The sequence below is a fragment of the Bos javanicus genome, chromosome 1 (assembly GCF_032452875.1).
Source record: "Bos javanicus breed banteng chromosome 1, ARS-OSU_banteng_1.0, whole genome shotgun sequence".
Lineage (NCBI taxonomy): Eukaryota > Metazoa > Chordata > Mammalia > Artiodactyla > Bovidae > Bos > Bos javanicus.
In genome coordinates this window covers 59,281,072-59,299,190 of record NC_083868.1, presented here as the reverse complement: position 1 = coordinate 59,299,190, position 18,119 = coordinate 59,281,072, and the positions used below count along the sequence as shown (strand labels likewise).

Here is an 18,119-nt window from a genome sequence, read left to right as displayed (position 1 = left end):
GGTTTCCATCACAAGTATTCATTAAAACCAGAAAAAGTATTATCATATGTACAAATATTTATAAACATGTTTATATGCATATGTATATATCCCAAAGATCTCTTATTTTAAGAACAAAAATCAACTTTACCTAACAGCACTAAGGTTCCTGGATGAGCAGCTCTTATTAACAGAGTTTGTGAGTGATCAAAGAGGAATCAACGTCTCTGTAGAGAAAATTAACACAAATTTAAAGGGACAGATAGTGGGACCTTCTATTGGCAGGGCTATCCTAGGGGTCTTCAGGCCATCAGTGATGATTCTTCTGGACATGGGTATTAACTAGTGGTTAATTAAAGAGGTAATTTTTTTTTAAGTAAAACATTTCCTATAGCATCACAAAGCTGAAGATAGGGTTCCTGACTAGTTTTTCTGGCTATGATACCTCTGGCGCCTTATTCATTAAATGGTTTTCTCATCAGTTTCCAAAAAGGTGAGATTGATGACATAGACTTCGGAATTCCTTTCAGGTAATTAGTTAAAAAGTTAAAAGTCAAACGGATTTCTTTAACAAGTTTAATGGTTTAACAGGTGGATAAGCCACTTAATTCCCTCATCTTTCTTCTCAGGGGACTATTACAGTTTTAAGGGGTTTCCTTTGTGGCTGAGCTGGTAAAGAATCCGCCTGAAATGCGGAGACCTGGGTTTGATCCCTGGGTTGGAAAGATCCCCTGGAGAAGGGAAAGGCTACCCACTCCAGGATTCTGACCTGGAGAATTCCGTGGTCTGTATAGTCCATGGGGTCTCAGAGAGTTGGATACAACTGAACAACTTTCACTTTCAGAGTTTTAAAGGACTTTAAAAATCATAAAATCTTTTTCTTGCAGAGGAAAAAGCTAAGCCATGACTCATCCAAGATCATGTGTCCAGTTCTGTGATTTTACTTTCTCTTTTCTTTTTCTTACTCCTTTTACCTCTCTCCTTTTCCCTCTCACCAATATTCTCTGCCCCCACAACCACCTTTCTGCTGATTATTTCTTGGATTTACCCTTGCCTTATGAAATTTCCTGTGACTCAAATGAGGAGCTAGTGGGTCTTTGCCAATTAGTAACCCCTTGCCACTAATTCAGCAATATGTGAACCGTGAACTTCCTGATGTTCAAGCTGGTTTTAGAAAAGGCAGAGGAACCAGAGATCAAATTGCCAACATCCGCTGGATCATGGAAAAAGCAAGAGAGTTCCAGAAAAACATCTCTTTCTGCTTTATTGACTATGCCAAAGCCTTTGACTATGTGGATCACAAGAAACTGTGGAAAATTCTTCAAGAGATGGCAATACCAGACCACCTGACCTGCCTCTTGAGGAATCTGTATGCAGGTCAGGAAGCAACAGTTAGAACTGGACATGGAACAACAGACTGGTTCCAGATAGGAAAAGGAGTACGTCAAGGCTGTATACTGTAACCCTGCTTATTTAACTTATATGCAGAGTACATCATGAGAAACGCTGGGCTGGAAGAAGCACAAGCTGGAATCAAGATTGCCGGGAGAAATATCAATAACCTCAGATATGCAGATGACACCACCCTTATGGCAGAAAGTGAAGAGGAACTCAAAAGCCTCCTGATGAAAGTGAAAGAGGAAAGTGAAAAAGTTGGCTTAAAGCTCAACATTCAGAAAACGAAGATCATGGCATCCGGTCCCATCACTTCATGGGAAATAGATGGGGAAACAGTGGAAACAGTGTCAGACTTTATTTTTTTGGGCTCCAAAATCACTGCAGATGGTGACTGCAGCCATGAAATTAAAAGATGCTTACTCCTTGGAAGGAAAGTTATGACCAACCTAGATAGCATATTCAAAAGCAGAGACATTGCTTTGCCAACAAAGGTCCGTCTAGTCAAGGCTATGGTTTTTCCTGTGGTCATGTATGGATGTGAGAGTCGGACTGTGAAGAAGGCTGAGCCCCGAAGAATTGATGCTTTTGAACTGTGGTGTTGGAGAAGACTCTTGAGAGTCCCTTGGACTGTAAGGAGATCCAACCAGTCCATTCTGAAGGAGATCAGCCCTGGGATTTCTTTGAAGGGAATGATGCTGAAGCTGAAACTCCAGTACTTCAGCCACCTCATGAGAAGAGTTGACTCACTGGAAAAGACTCTGATGCTGGGAGAGATTGGGGGCAGGAGGAGAAGGGGACGACAGAGGATGAGATGGCTGGATGGCATCACTGACTCGATAGACGTGAGTCTGAGTGAACTCCGGGAGTTGGTGATGGACAGGGGGGCCTGGCGTGCTGCGATTCATGGGGTCTCGAAGAGTCGGACACGACTGAGCGACTGAACTGAACTGAACTGAACTGCCACTAATTCACCACTACATTTGGGGCGAAGAAAGGAGGGAAGTGGGACAATTTTAAATATACTGTGATCTTTGAGACAGCTCTATCTACACCTGGGAATTGCTGTTAGACAATTAAGGTTAGTAAAGCTCATTGAATTTCTCAGAGGAAAGGTGTTATTTGAATTATTACCAGATAATTATTGTTAAAAATAACAATAATGTAAGCAATAGGAATTTTACATGTTAGAGACATTATCATTTTAATTTCCAGTTGGGAGGAGGAAAGCCCTGAGGGATCCAGAAACTCTTTTTTTTCCCCATAATGTGCTCTCTGCCAGAAACTCCATGAATTCTGCCTAATGTCCGATGACTTGACAAACTGGCCCTGAATCAGAAGCTAGTCGTGTTGTGTGAACTGGTAGCCAAGTTTTTCAGCTTGAGTTGCTCCTTTGAAAACGACCCTCAGTAGGAAGGTGAGTGTCAGACACAGGATCTGTGGTACCCAGATTGATGTCATCAGCATCACCTGGGAGCCTGTAGAAATGTAGAATCACAGACTCCATCCCCAGACATGCTGAATGAGAAATCCTGGGTGATTCATTTGTTCATCAGCATTTGAGAACACCAGCCTAAAGCATCCTCATCTTCAAATAGAAAAGGAGTCATCATTTCTGAAAGAGTTCCGCCACCTGAGATCTCTGCCCCCAGGTCTTGCAGTGACTCTGAACCATCATGGAAACAACATAAACCTCTTTCTTGTGCTGAACTCACAGTGGGAACTAGAAACGTGCTCGTGCTGTGTTGGAGCAGTTGTTGTGTAGTGAAAAGAGCACAGATTTAGAGTCAGTAAGACGTGGGTCTCACACTACCCACAGCTTCCTAATCTTAGAGTAGTTGATTGAGGACTCTGGGTCTCACTTTTCCACATTTATAAAATGGGTATATTAACACCTGCATCACGGCTGAGGATTGAATAAGAACAGATTTACACATAAAAATTCCTCATACAGTCTCTAACAACAGTTAAACATCTAACAAATTATTGTTACTTTTTTTTTTTGTAAGCTTTTGTCATAGAAGTCCCATCTGTCATTTTAGAATGATTTGGTATGGAAATGGTCATACTAAAATGAGACCTCCACAGAAAGTTCCTCACAGCAGTCTGTGGCGGCATGTTATATAACAGCCCTGCTCTCTAAGGGCTTCGAGACAGATCTGCAGAGCCATCAACAGTACAGCGGTCTGGAATGGAAATGACCCACTGTCTCCTCTGCCTCTGACACCATCCAGAACCTTGCCAGCTGGGCTCCCAGAGAAGATTCATTTTTACAGCGATGATATAAGAGGCAGAGAGAATAGCTGGATTTCTATGGGGGAAATGTAAGACCCCAGCAGCCTCTTACCTTTTGACTTAAAAACTGAGTACATTGGATATGGATGCCATTGAAAAAGGATAAATATGAAACCTCATGTAGTCAATTTCCCTGGGTCTTTTTTAGAACATCACTACTCCTTAAGCAGTAGAACATGACACACCATGCAGCAGTTCTAATTAAAAACCTTCGGGTGTGTGCTGTGGCAAGAGGGGAAATAAGAAAGAGAGAGGTGACAATTTGCCCAAAAAGGAAAGGAAACTCATAGCAAGAGGCTGTGGAGCTGATAAGAGGAGTTTGATTAAAGGACAGAAAGATTGTGTCTCCACTTAATTATAATATGCACAATTTAAATCAAATGTTAGACATATTTAAAATGTACACTTACGTAATTACACGATGGATGTGTATGCTTCCAGGTAATTTTTCATTGCAATGTACTAGACATATCAACAAGTGATTTCCTCTATCATTTTAATATAGTTGCCAAGGAAGCAAAGAGAAGGAAGCTCTGTCTGGTGACCTGTTGATAATCTATCCAGCCATGTGACGATTTAGTAAGAACTGTGAGGCGCTCTTGAACCCAATTTGCTGTTTATGTGGCTCCTGGGGTGTTATATATAATGGATCTCTCAGTACCTCACATGGCTCCACCATATTGGCCAAGAGAACATGATAACCAGTACCAAGTTTTCCTCTGGGATTAACAGTGAGTAACATGAGTAGCATGCTCACGTGGGGAGGCAGATGGAGTTTTATAGGACTGGTGGCTAGTGCTTAAGAGCTGAGTTCTTCTGGACACATAAAAACTACTGAGATCCCCTGGAAAAGTCTGTTTTCCTCACTTAGGGAAACACTGCTATCTCCACGACATGTTTTATTGGGCTTTCCATCATCAGGTGAAAGAAAATGATTCTGTTTGAGGATGAGGATAGAGAGGAGATTAAACAGTTAATGTTTCTTCTACCACAAGAGAAGAATAAGGGACGAAAATTAGAACAGTCTTGGAAGCAGTCACTATCCTTTTCTACAAGGAGATTGGAGATATAATGAAAGGAAAATAAGTAAACGTTTAAACAAACCTATAGGATAAAAGGAGAAGGCAAAGGCACCCCACTCCAGTACTCTTGCCTGGAAAATCCCATGGACGGAGGAGCCTGGTAGGCTGCAGTCCATGGGGTCGCTGAGGGTCGGACACGACTGAGCAACTTCACTTTCACTTTTCACTTTTCACTTTCATGCATTGGAGAAGGAAATGGCAACCCACTCCAGTGTTCTTGCCAGGAGAATCCCAGGGACGGGGGAGCCTGGTGGGCTGCCGTCTCTGGGGTCACACAGAGTCGGACACGACTGAAGTGACTTAGCAGCAACAGCAGCATAGGATAAAAACTGGGCAAAGCTAGGTGGGAAAAGATTTATTGGTGTGGCATAATAGCAGGATTGCCAATAGCCTATGTGTCTATAGAAAGATGAATTTAACTGTAGAATTACCGCAGCCTGTTCTCACCTAGAACTTCAGCTGAATGCACTGCTTTTCCAAAGCATGAGAAATTTCTTCATTCTGCTTTTTCACCCTGAGTTGATCACTCCAGTGGTATTTGCAATATTGTCGCAAATGTTTCTGCTTGTATTATTAGAAGGGTTTGCTCCCTTGTTCTTTAAATCCACCCTCATTTTTAAAACACTTAACTATAAAAAAGCCATTTATTAGTTTGGTTTATTAAAGAAAGGGAAACAAAGTTCTTCATTTTGTGGAAACCAGTGTATCCTTGCAGATTATGCACCCCAACTCCTCACTCTCTCTGTCTGGTCACTGCTGATGGTCTGCTGGGCCTACTTGTTCTGAGAAAGCACTGGTAGGTATTTAGAGATTTGTGACTTTTTCTATCAGTTGTCTTTACTCAGCCACTAGCAAGGATGTGGCATTGAGCAACTCAGTTCCCTTGATCTCCTCATCTGAAAAATGAGGGTTTGGAGTAGATGAGCTTCAAGGTCTTTCCAGTTCAGTCTCAGCTTCCATGACTCCAAGAAAGCATCTTTATTCCTTTTAAATTTGGATCAGCAGATAGCCGCCGAGTGCTAAGCTGTGTGTAAGGCATTGCGCACAATGGGGTAAAAGAGAGTAAAAATGGTCTCTGCCTTCAAGAAGCTTAAGCAGGAAGAAATATTACACAAATAAATATTAGAGTCCATAAGATATGTAAGGGCTTTCCTGATGGCTCAGACTGTAAAGAATCCAACTGCAATGCCAGAGACCTGTGTTTGACCCCTGGGTCAGGAAGATCCCCTGGAGGAGGAAAGGGCAACCCACTTCAGTATTTTTGCCTGGAGAATTCCATGGACAGAGAAGCCTGGCGGGCTACGGTCCATGGGGACCCAAAGAGTCAGACATAACTAAGCAACTAACGCTTTCTTTTCCTTTTTCATAGAATGTGCAAAGGGAACGGTGCAAAAAGTTCTTTAGGATTCAAGAAAGGGCACTTTGCTTTGGGAAATGTCGTATAAGTGAGATGGTATTTGGATTGCCCTTAAGGAAGCTCTATGCAGATGTTAGGAAAAGGGAGGAAAGACCATGACCCTGATGGGAAGGAATGGAACTTATGCAATGTAGAATGGACTATAGAAAAAAAAAGAAAAGGAAATTAGAATGGGGCTATATTGTAGAAACCTTAAATGCCAAGCCGAGAAGTCTGCATTTAATCCAGCAAAGAGCAAAAGAATGATGTATTTAGAATGGTACTTCAGAACAGTAAATGCATTGCTGGTATGAAGGATGAACAAGAAGTAAAGAGAATCTGGAGGAAGGGAAGCCAAGTAGGAGGCACTCACAGAAGTCCAGGCAACAGGTGATAAAGGGATAAAAAGTGAGCATTGATTCACAGCCTGAGTAAAAACCACAGGACTTGGCAGCTTATTGGTTATGGGAAATGAAAGAAAAAGGGGAATTAAACAAGACTCCTCAATTGTAGGCACAAGTAACTGGAAGGAAATGGTACCAATAGCAGGAAATGGGAAGACTAGAGAAGGCACTTATTTTGAGGGAAAAGCAATGAATTCTGCTTGAAACTTTCTGAGTTGGAAGTGCCTGTGAAGTGTACGATGGAGATGTGAGCTTCTCAAAGTTAGAGGCCCCATCTTATTCATCTTTTCCAGGTGCCTAATAGAGTCTATGTAAACAGTGAATGAATGAACAAACAAACAAATTAATCAATGAACCAATAACCAGCAGTTATTTAGAATAAGTGTCTGGAGCTCTGTAGACAAGTGAGAACTAAAGATAGCCATGTGGGTGTTGTCTATGGAGAAGTGATTGTTGAGGCCATGGAGGGTGGGTGTGTAGGCAAAGCTTGTGAAGAGTATCCTGAGGTATGTCTGCATTTGGGGAAAGAGAAGAGGCCAAGGAAGGAAGCAGAAGAGAGAAGAGAGAACTGAGAGCAGGAGCGAAGTCAGGATGGTGCCGTATCCTGATGAGAAGGGAGGAGAGCTTCCAGAATAAAGTGGTCATCAGGCCCAGGTGACCAAAGGGCCAAAACCTGGGAAAAGTACCTCTGGGTATGAGTCTCTGAGACAGATGGGAGTCCATTCTGTAACCCCTGAGGCTGCACCTCTCAGGGTTAGAGGATGCAGCAGGAAGCAGCCTGCAGTGAAGGCTGGCAAGAAGGCAAGAGGTCAGAAACACATTCGGGTCCGTGGGCATCTGTAAGACAGGCAAGAATCTTGGAGCGACAAAGAGGGAGAGACAGGGGAAATGAGCATTGGAGGAGTCAGCTGTAGCCAGGTGGAGGGGCGCCACCCCCGCTTCCCCTCCCCGGGGGTCCCTAACCTCCAGAATCTGATGCCTGACGATCTGAGGTAGAGCTGATGTAATAATAATAGAAATAAAGGAGTGTTAGAAAGTGTTAGTCGCTCAGTCATGTCCAACTTTTTGGGACGCCATGGACTGTAGCCCGCCAGGCTCCTCCATTCATGGGATTCTCCAGGCAAGAATACTGGAATGGGTTGCCATTCCCCTCTCCAGGGGATCTTCCGGACCCAGGGATTGAACACAGGTCTCCTGCATTGCTGTCAGACTCTTTACCATCTGAGCCACTAGGGAAGCTCAGAAATAAATAGAAATAAAGTGAGCAATAAATGTAATGCATTTGAATCATCCTGAAACCATCCCCCTCCCCCTGGTCCATTGGAAAATTGTCTTTCACGAAACTGGTCCCTGGTGCCAAAAGGTTGGGGACCACTGCTCTACCCTCACCCTCAGCTCCAACTTAGGACCAACGTCAGCTCCAACGTCAGCTCCTTCAGCCCCATCTGTACTGGCGGGTGCTATTGACGTTCTCACACCAGACAGGCAGTTGGGTAGAAATGCTGAAAATGGGGCCTGGACAACACCATCTCCATCTCCCTCCCCTGACTCGCCAAGTCTCTTGTGCAAAATGCGGAACCAGACTCTCAATCAAGTCCGAGGGTTCTGGCTCTCTCAGAACTAGTGATCTCCGTTGTCTCCTCCTTTGACAGCCTTATTTTTGTTTGTCTCTTGTCTGATCCAGATGCAGCCGCTCTGTGTTCCCTGCCCCAATGAACAGCTGCACTAGGCCCAAGCCTTGGAGTGATTTACCTGAAGAGTGACACCATTTATTTGAAAACTACTGTGAGTACATTATGCCTCCAGTGAAAGGCTTCTCAGTTCACTTTGTTTAATTAAAAAAAAAAAAGCACTCACAATTGTAAGAGCAGATGAAATTTTAGATGGCTTCATCTCTTGGATGCAGTGATGTAACCAGACTCAGTCCTGAGGTGCCTACACTGGTTCTCGGCTTCCAGCCTGCAGTGCGAGCCCTGGGCAGCATCACGCCCGCTTCCCAGGTGGCTGAGCTGAGCTGCACGCACTTTGCAGGGACCGGTGCTGTTCCACTGGGTCATCTGTGCCTCGGCCTGAAGCCGTGGCAGCTCCAGCCCTCTGTGTTTGCCTCTCATCGCCCTTCTGTGCAGCTCTGTTGCATCTCGCTGCAGCTTGTCATTTCACGCTGCCCTGGTCACATTTGTGAGCCAGTTTTCTGTGCTCATGTCCACCTGTGATGTAGCTGCCTCTCTGTGCCCCCATGCTGTGGTCTCCTTGCTACCCAAGGGGCCAACACCCACCCTTGTGTCTGTGGGCTCCTTCAGCCACGTCTCTAAACCATTGTGCCCAGGTCAGCTCTGCCCTCTGGATGCAAGGCTCTGGGTACTCGATTGAGTTCCCTTCAAGTCAGACATTTACATAGGAGAAGTATGACCCCTGCAAGTCGAGTTGAAGAAGTAAGTTGGGGTAGGAGCTGGATGCCAACAGGAAATACTGATGAAAGACTGACATCAAATTTTGATTAATCATTGCTAGAAGTAACAGATAAATATATGCCTTCTTTCACTAGAAAAGCCAGAACTTTAAATTATTTAGAGGCTATGCATGCAAAACAATTATACATTTTAAAACAAAAACTCATGCTGGTTGTACTTGCTCGTTTTCCTGTATGGTGTGAGGCAGGTAATGGGATGGTGTTTTACAGACATCTCTGTTACTGGAAAATGCTAAACCTAGGAAACTAACGTTTTTCCCAGGCTTCAGGTAGGATTTTCACATTCACATTCTCTATGTCTTTAGCTACTCTGGGCACAAATCAAACCCAACGAGGAGGAAGTCAGGGTTTGGATTGTTTTGTTCTGCGTTGCTTTCTGCCTTTAACATTGTCAGTCACCTGGATTGTAATTGGTGGTGGTGGATGTGTAGATGAGAATCAGGCCTGCCTGAATGGAGACCGGAACTATCAGACTGATCCACAGGACTAATGGGCTGGAGGGACTGGGGACTAAAGACATGACAAGAGGTCAGAAATAGAGTGTCCTCATTCTGTACCCATGTGAGCAACTTGCTAGTGTAAACACTGTCACCCTTAAGTTCAGGCGGAAGAATGCCTTAGAAATCCCCACATCTGGAGAGCTTTCCGAGTATGTTTCCATCACAGAGCACAGTACCGCAAACACAAGGGCACAGCTGGTCTCAGAGTCTCAGCCTGGTTTTATCCTTTGGGAGGGAAAGGATTCTGGATTCTCTAGAATCCAGAATCAGGACAGAAATTGGGACCTAAGGTTTCCTAAAAATTCCTAGGAAGCCTACAAGGGAGCCTCTGTGCTGAACACCAGTGCCTGTGTTCATGATTTGCGGGACCTTGAGGAGGGAGACGTTGGGTTCTAATTCTTGCAGCCTTTGCTTTTCCTAAGCTCAGCTTCCTCATATGTAAAAGAGAAATAATAATAAAAAAACTTACAGAGACTTGCTTGGTGCAAAACCTTCATTCAATAAGGTGAATATGCTATAAACATCACTCAGACGCTCAGTCGTGTCCGACTCTTTGTGACCCCATGGACTGCAGTCCTCCAGGCTCCTCTGGCCATGGAATTCTCCCGGCAAGAATACGGGCAGCCTGCAGTTGCCATTTCCTCCTCCAGGGTATCTTCCCGAGCCAGGGATCGAACCGACATCTCTTAAGTCTCCTCCATTGGCAGGCGGATTCTTTACAAAGTAGCACCACCTGGGAAACCTTGTATAGTATAAGAATGTGTTCTAATTACAAGTGAATCCCTCTCTATGTGTTTACAATACCCGGGTGAAGTCTCAAGCCTTGAAGGGTGGATAGGGAGGAGGTAAGTGTTAGATTTTAAAACCTACCTACTCCCATAACAGCTGCACAACCAGGCTCAGCAACCTGCCTACTTACCTGGATTGTTGCGATGACTAAATAAGATAATATATGTATAGTGTCTGGCGCAGCAGACATGAGTATATTTACTCAGTCAACTAAAATTTACTGGGTATTTGCCAAGTGCCAGGCACTGTTCTAGGGACCAGAAGCATGGCAGCAAATAAAACAAACCTAAATCCCTGCTCTCACAGAGCTTATGTTCAGTTTTCTTCCCCCACAAGTTGCAAATAGACAAAATAGGCACTTGGACACCAAGAGAGAATTGCTTTCATTTTATTGCTGTGTCTTTCCTTCCAGAAAGTATAATGGGAGAAAAGGTAAAGGATATGGAGAGGGGAGACACAGTTTGCTAATTCATCCCTCCCTCACCCCTGACACACATGCAAAACCATAGAACATTCCCTGCCCTGATACATGGCCCAAGAGACCCACGTTTCCAGATTACGACACCCAGGCTGCCTTTTTCTCCGGCTACCTTTGAATTTGGCCAAAAGGAGTTAGAAGATGTTTGCTCCTTGGAAGAAAAGCTATGACAAACCTAGACAGTGTATTAAAAAGCAGAGACATCACTTTGCCAGCAAAGGTCTGTATAGTCAAAGCTATGGCTTTTCGAGTAGTCATGCACAGATGTGAGAGTTGGACCATGAAGATGGCTGAGCACCAAAGAATTGATGCTTTCGAACTGCGGTGCTGGAGAAGACTGTTCAGAGTTCCTTGTACAGCAAGGAGTTCAAACCAGTCAATCCTAAAGAAAATCAACCCTGAATATTTGTTGGAAGGACTAATGCTGAAGCTGAAGCTCCAGTAATTTGGCACCTAATGCAAAGAGCTGACTCGTAGAAAAGACCCTGATGCTGGGAAAGATTGAAGGCAGGAGGAGAAGCGGGTAACAGAGGATGAGATGATTGGATGGCGTCACTGACTCAATGGACATGAGCTTGAGCAAACTCCAGGAGATGGTGAAGGACAAGGAAGCCTGGCGTGCTGCAGTCCATGGGGTCACAAAGAGTCGGACACAACTGAGCAACAACAACAATAGGAAGCATTAGCAAGAGACAGGAGAGTACGGTCAGGGTACTTCTCAGTCAGGCCCCTTCCCAGCTCCAGTTCTGACTGGACGTGGGGAGCTCCATACCTTTCCTCACCCCCTGGGTTTAGCAGTTTAAAGCTGAGATTAACAACCACGCACTATCGCTAGTCCTTGGTGCCTCGCTTCCCTTGAGGGTCCTTTAACCTCCTCTGTACCTCAGTAGACAGTCCTTTCATTAAACTCTCTTCAGTTAAAACCTTTCAGTATGCCATCTGTTTCTTGCCAAGATCCTGACTGATACAGTGAGGGAGAAATATACTGAAAAACATTGTAAATCAACCTTGCCAAGAAGGTTAAAAAAATTGAAATAAAATATTTGAATCATGAAAACATCTTAAATGGATCTGAGAACATTAGACCAAGCGGTGAAAGGATAAACTGTAAGAAAACGTGATAAGCTAGAGTGCCAAAGGTTGGTTTCTATGAATAGACCATAGTGCTCAGGTTTGATGGGCTTCTCTAGGCCAAGTGTAGCTTGCTTGACCCCCAACTTCAAGAGGAGCTAATGGTGTAGTAGCAGCAATGACAAACACATGAACAGAAAGAAGGTGTCAGGAGGGTGATACCATAAAAAAAAAAGAAAAAAAGTGTTGAAGAGGAGACTGCTTATCCTAGCATTCTTTCTGCCTTTGCTACAATTATAGTCCATTTGCCCCTGCCCAAATCTAGATATTTGAAAAGATGACTAAGATAAAAGAATTGCCTCCTTCCAGCTGAAATTAAAACTGCACAACCGACACTCTGTGGAAGAGCTACCCTCCCAGGGCACTGACTGTGTGCCAGCGCTGTGCCCATCACTCAACAGGAATTATTTAATCTTCACATCACCTTCCCAGATGGTGCTAGTGGTAAAGAACCCGCCTGCCAATGCAGGAAACACAAGAGACCTAGGTTCAATCCCTGGGTTGGGAAGATCCCCTGGGGAAGGAAATTGTAACCCACTCCAGTATTCTTGCCTGGAGAATTGCAGGGACAGAGGAGCCTGGCAGGCTACAGTCCAGGGGGTCACAAAGAGTCAAACATGACTGAAGCGACTTAGCATTGCATAGCATAGCAGCCCTAGAATGTTTATTATTTCCATTTTACAGATGAGGAAACTGAGGCCCAGAGAGGCAGAGGAATCTGCCTCAGGTACACGGCTACTGGATGGTAGAGCTCAGTTCTACTGCCAGCCCCCACTGAGGTGGTTTGTTACCACCTCCGCTGTGCCCTCCTCCCCAAATACTGTGCTAAGCCTCTTCCATGTATTATTGGGAAGCAGAACAAGGAAAAGATTACCACACCAAAAAGATGTGGGACAGGTGGGGCAGGGGTCAAAATTGTCATGATCCAGTGACTCAGTATTTATTAAAAAGGGGTTCTAATTCTTTTCCACCCAACCAGGCTGATGAGTGGAAGGCATGTTAATGTGCAGGAGAGGGTGGGAGCCCAGTGAAGAGAGAAAATTGGTGAAGAGAACACTCTCCCTCAGCAGCCCCCGGAGACTGATGAGAGCTCACAGAGATAAAATATTTATTTTCCATATGTCGCAGAGAGCATTGCCATCGCTGTATGTGTGCAATATGTGCAAAGAAGTGTGAAATCTATACATCAAATGCCACCAATCTAGTTAATTTCCATGCAGTTAACATGCTTATTACCTACCATCTCCTCAATATGTTTTCATGTATATTTCTTGCCACATACAATATGGTCTAGTAAGGAAGAGCCAACATCACCCACAACCTTACTCACTGCTATGTTTCAGCCCCAGACTTGTTGCCATGGCCAGCACAATGAGAGTTAAATACCAGTAGATCCTGCTGGCCAGCTCAACCGCCCGTCACCTTAAATCGCCTTCCCACTCCTCGAAGCAGCCTTTTTCTCATAACAGAAATGTTTGCTGTGGGGAAATGAAAATGTTTTTGTTCTCTTTGGATAACTGGGAGATAGTCAGCATGTCAGAACTGACCGTTGAAAGGCAGGTGCCTGTGGCCACACTTTTTTTTTTTTGAAAGCAGAGCTCCACCAGTGTGGCGGGAGGAAGTGCACAGTGATTGGTCTGTTTCTCTGTGGAAATGTTCAGGGTACACCCAGTTTTGCTTTGCATATATTTACGAAACATCTGCCCTTTTCTTGTTCTTAAATCCTTCCCCCTTACCAGCCCCCTTTCCCCTTTCTCCCAATTTCTCCCTTTGTTGTCGTTGGCTCGTCTAACTTTTTCATTGGAGCTTTCATTTTCCGGTTGAGGGGCGACTTCATCAGAGTGTATAATTTTAACATTGAGGAGGGAGGGAGGGAGAGAGGGAAAGGGAGTGTGGGAAGTGGGAGGCGAGAGAGAGAGGGAGAGAGAGAGAAACAGAAAAGAAAGAAGGAAGCTAAGCGGCCAGAGAGCTTGGCAAACCAACCTTTGGCATGGTGACCAGGAGGAAGGTTCTGGTCTGGTGGGGAGTTTGCCTGACACGCTGCCTGGAGTCAGCTGGTACGCTGCTGCCCTCTAAAGGCTCCAGGGACTAGTACACAGCTTCCGAGCCTTGGTGAGACTTGCCCTCGAATATGCCATGTTCATGTAATTCTTTTACACGACCAAAGAAGGTATTTTCAATTAATTACTACAGGACTTCCTTTTTCCTCCTCAATAAAATATGAGCTGCAAAACTAGGGTCAAAATGACAGCACCTGTGCATGTCTAAATGTAGATGGTTGCTATGTTTTAGAGTTTCTCAGCTCTGGAAAAAGCAGTCCACTATTAGAGAGAGTGAGATGGAAAGTGAGAGCTTTGTTTCTAAGGTCAGTGAATGTCTCTCTGGTATGTGCAGTTGGGAAATAGCCCAGTGGTCTAAGAACAAGGAAAGGGATTTTAGGCAAATGAAGGAGTGAGCCAAAAGGTTGAGTTTTCAATATTCTCTATTGGTAGAGATGGTTTCAGTGTCTTGTGCTATGAATGGTCCCCAGAGGTGATCCTTGAGATGACAGACAGGAGGGTATGATGCAAGATGTCAGGTGGGAGGCAGCATCAAATCTAGAGAAGGAAGCGATGCCATCGATAGAAAGAACAGTACAACTTCTGCAAAGTTAAAATCAAAGAGTAATGTTGGTGGGCTGGTCATACACTCACGTTTGAAAGATAGCTTCTTCAATTTCCTGAAAGAAACCAAGGAAATCAGTACATCTGAAACTAGCCTAGACCTTATTTATGAACATCAGAAATAAACTTTTTATGTTACATGATGTCTGTCATTAGTGTTTCATCTCGATATTTAAATGACCCATGAGGACCAGCCTAGCTTCAGTGGGCATAACGGTCCTACTCTTATCAAATGTACTGCGTGGATTCCAAGGAAAACAGCCTGTCAAGGTAGATTTCCCTGCTGCATAAAGAGTAGGAAACTTAATTTGGATTCAGACTATAACTATTCTCAAAATATACTTTAATTTCAACTCAATTTCATTCCATCAACAAAACCATATATTGAATGACAGCTTTGTCTAAGCTACTCTGCTTAACGGTATACTCTAGACAGCAGATCTGGGAGGGGCAGAAACCAGGCTTGTTTTATTTCCAGGCCCATGCTGGCACATTGCAGGCACATAGTAAGTATTTGTGGAATGAATACATGAATAAATGAATAGGTGGAGGGAAGGAAGGAGGAACGAATGGGTGAACGCAGGGAATTCAGAAATAACTATGATGCTTTTTACCCTCAGAGTAGAATTCCATGCAGTCTCACATGCATGGAATTCACCTGGAGCTGTCAGCCTGACATGGTCATTCAGATCAGTGATGGCAAAGCTGTGGCAGCAGAGAAGTCAAGGAGGATGGGGGTCAGAAAGTAAACAGCAGTCTAAATAAAAAGTGTTAAGGTGATAGCAATGCACACAGAAAGGAAACTTAGGTGTGCAAAATATGAAGGCTGCACAATTGTCAGGACTTGACAAAATGGCTTTAAGGCAGAGGAAGATGTGTGACCCGGAGGTGTCCAACACGGTGACAAGCCTGGCGACAGACAGTGGTGAATGGGATAGGGACTGGAGAGGAAGCGCTGATTTTCATGAAGAAAAAGCAGTTGGGTACTTCCTTACACTGAAAACCAGAAACCAGTTCCTAGAAGCCCACATAGACACTCAAGATTTGGAGGTTCATTCCTTAGTCACCGTTCAACAGTAAAGGATTGCAGTTTGTTGCTTTTGTATTGGCTTCCTCCATCCTAAAAATACGTCTAAACACTCTCCCTCTATTTTCATCTTCACCGTGCCATCTCTGCCTCCTGCCCTCTGGAAAAGCAGATTTGATTTCACAACCTGTTGGACCAGAAACACAGCATGCTAATTCATAACACCATATTCTGCGAGGGCAGATTTAACTACCCAGTACAACAAATTTCAATACAAAATATTCTGTATAACAAGTCCATTGCCATGCTTAGGGAAACAAGGGAAACATGGGAACAGACCCACTTACAACAAATTCTGTACCACACATAATCTTCTACCAGAAAATATTTTTTACAAATACTTTTTCTGTTCACTATACTATGATGATAGGAAAAGCTTAGAGCCAAGGAAACTGGTGGGGGTGGGTGGGATGGTGTTCAGAGTATGACAAATAATTTGGTTTGACCAGGGCCAAGGGTGCATGCAGCGTAAGCTAAGTACGTATTCATTTCTATCAGTTGCACGGTCCTAGGCAGAGGAGCTGACTGATGGTTGAGCGCTGCCACTTCCTATTTCTGGTCCCAAATCACAATTACTTTCTACTTCCCTTCACCCTTCTTTTCCCAAACACACAGTCACACTCCTGCACTCCAGGATCATGCACTAAATTATTTTTTAAAAAGGGAATCTTAAGCTTCAGATGAGTAAAGAGTGGGAATAGAGGATCTCTATGTGACATCTTTCTTCTTTACCTGCTGGAGTCTAAGCTCTTCTTTTCACTTTTCATTTGCTGCTCTAAACAGTTTTTCATCACTATCCCTCTCGTTGGTACAGCCTGCAAGTTTAGATTGTGATTTGAAATTATGTGTTGATCTAAAACAAAATCTATTAACAGCAAGAAAATTGACTGTTCCGTAATGTGTTCCATGAACAGAAGCTGAAAACCAGAAGGAACCTTTAAGGCCTTCTAATCCAAGCCCTTTATTTTACAGATGAGGAAACTGAAGCCCAGAGAGGTGAAGTGAGGTGCCCAAGTGCCACACAGCAAGTTAGAGGCACAGCTAGTACCATAGCTCAAGTCTCCTGACTCCCAGTCCAGTGCTCCTCCCATTACTCCACGGGTCCTGTCTCTAAGCTTCCTGACAAATGCTAGAACGGTAAAGCCTCCACTAGTATTTTTCCAGACCATGTTAAAACTCTTACGGGGGGAAGAAAGGATGCTTTCTTGGATAATGTCAGCCATACGTAGCTCAAGCTGTCTAAAGTTCTGGGACAGGGTCTTTTTATGCAGCCAACAGAGTCCAAATGTGGTGCTGTTTGCTTGGCCCATATGCTTTCATGTGTTCCCAGTTAGGCCATTACTGGAGGGAAAAAAAAAAAAACAAGAATCAGCTTGTTTTAAAACAAGGGACATACTGGACTCTTTCCCATCCCCCCTCAGAAAAAAAAAAATCAAGTTATCTTTAACAGATTCTAAAAATGCCTTTTCCCAAATATGCAGTCAGTTCCTTCAAAGGGCCCTTTGTTTATTTTCAGGAAGAAACCCAAGACAGCTGAAAACCAGAAGGCATCTGAGGAGAATGAGATTACTCAGCCGGGTGGATCCAGCGCCAAGCCGGGCCTTCCCTGCCTGAACTTTGAAGCTGTTTTGTCTCCAGGCCCAGCCCTCATCCACTCAACACATTCACTGACAAACTCGCACGCTCATCCCGGGTCATCTGACTGTGAGTACACCACTTACACCATGAGGTGATGGTGTCTTCACGGTTCTTGGAGCAGGCTTCTCCCCCTGGGTCCCGGCTTTTCTGCATTCAGAGCAAGCTGTTTCCATTTGGTCTTCCAAAGCAGCCAAAAGTAACTTGCCACCATTTTGAGTCAGCCAACATCTATATTTTCAAAGCTAGAATGTGTTTTAAAACCAGGTGACGCCTTTTGGCCTCAAAAGGCGGATTAATTACATGAACCGCATTCTCTTTCATAACATTAACTCAAAAACAGAAGCCGTGTTGCTATTTTCTAATTATTCTTTTGTCCCCGTGATCTGAATAATGGTACTTCCACCATGACGAAATTCAATGACCAAATATGGACCTCAAAAGGAAACTTCCATTTTGAAATTACATAACACAAGTCAGCTTTGCATTAGTTATTGTAGCTTGGCTGAATTTCTCTTTCCAGTTTTTAATTTATTTTGAAGTGGTTAAAGGACAGCATAAATTTACAGAAGAAAAGAGAATGGCTTCCAAGAATTCAGAAGCCACCCAGACTTCACGTAGCCAATAAGAACTCAGGTTAAAAATATTTTTTAATTAAAAAAACTGCCTACGGGCTAAATTTGGAAATGGGCAGCTTAATGAGATTGTCGCTATTGAAATCACTCCATTGCTGTTTATTTTCGCTGTCTTCCCACTAATCTGAGAGTCACTTCTTCAAATTCTATTTTAAGAAAGTTGATAAATCACGTTTAGAA

At 43.9% G+C, this 18,119-nt stretch overlaps 1 protein-coding gene across 31 annotated transcripts in view; it reads left to right on the top strand.

Moving 5' to 3' along the window:
• The window catches only part of ZBTB20 (zinc finger and BTB domain containing 20), an 865,788-nt gene that overhangs the window by 779,435 nt on the left and 68,234 nt on the right, over positions 1 to 18,119 (top strand). For 28 of the 31 annotated variants that reach the window (XM_061427533.1, XM_061427538.1, XM_061427435.1 and 25 more), the window contains 3 exons: positions 8,236 to 8,336; positions 16,642 to 16,806; positions 17,186 to 17,373. In XM_061427533.1, the coding sequence (XP_061283517.1) occupies positions 16,796 to 16,806; positions 17,186 to 17,373 (199 nt within the window). In that variant the 5' untranslated portion in view covers positions 8,236 to 8,336; positions 16,642 to 16,795. Of the gene's footprint in view, positions 1 to 8,235; positions 8,337 to 16,641; positions 16,807 to 17,185; positions 17,374 to 18,119 lie in introns of those variants that run through there. The other 3 variants (XR_009738483.1, XR_009738481.1, XR_009738480.1) reach the window with 2 other exon arrangements.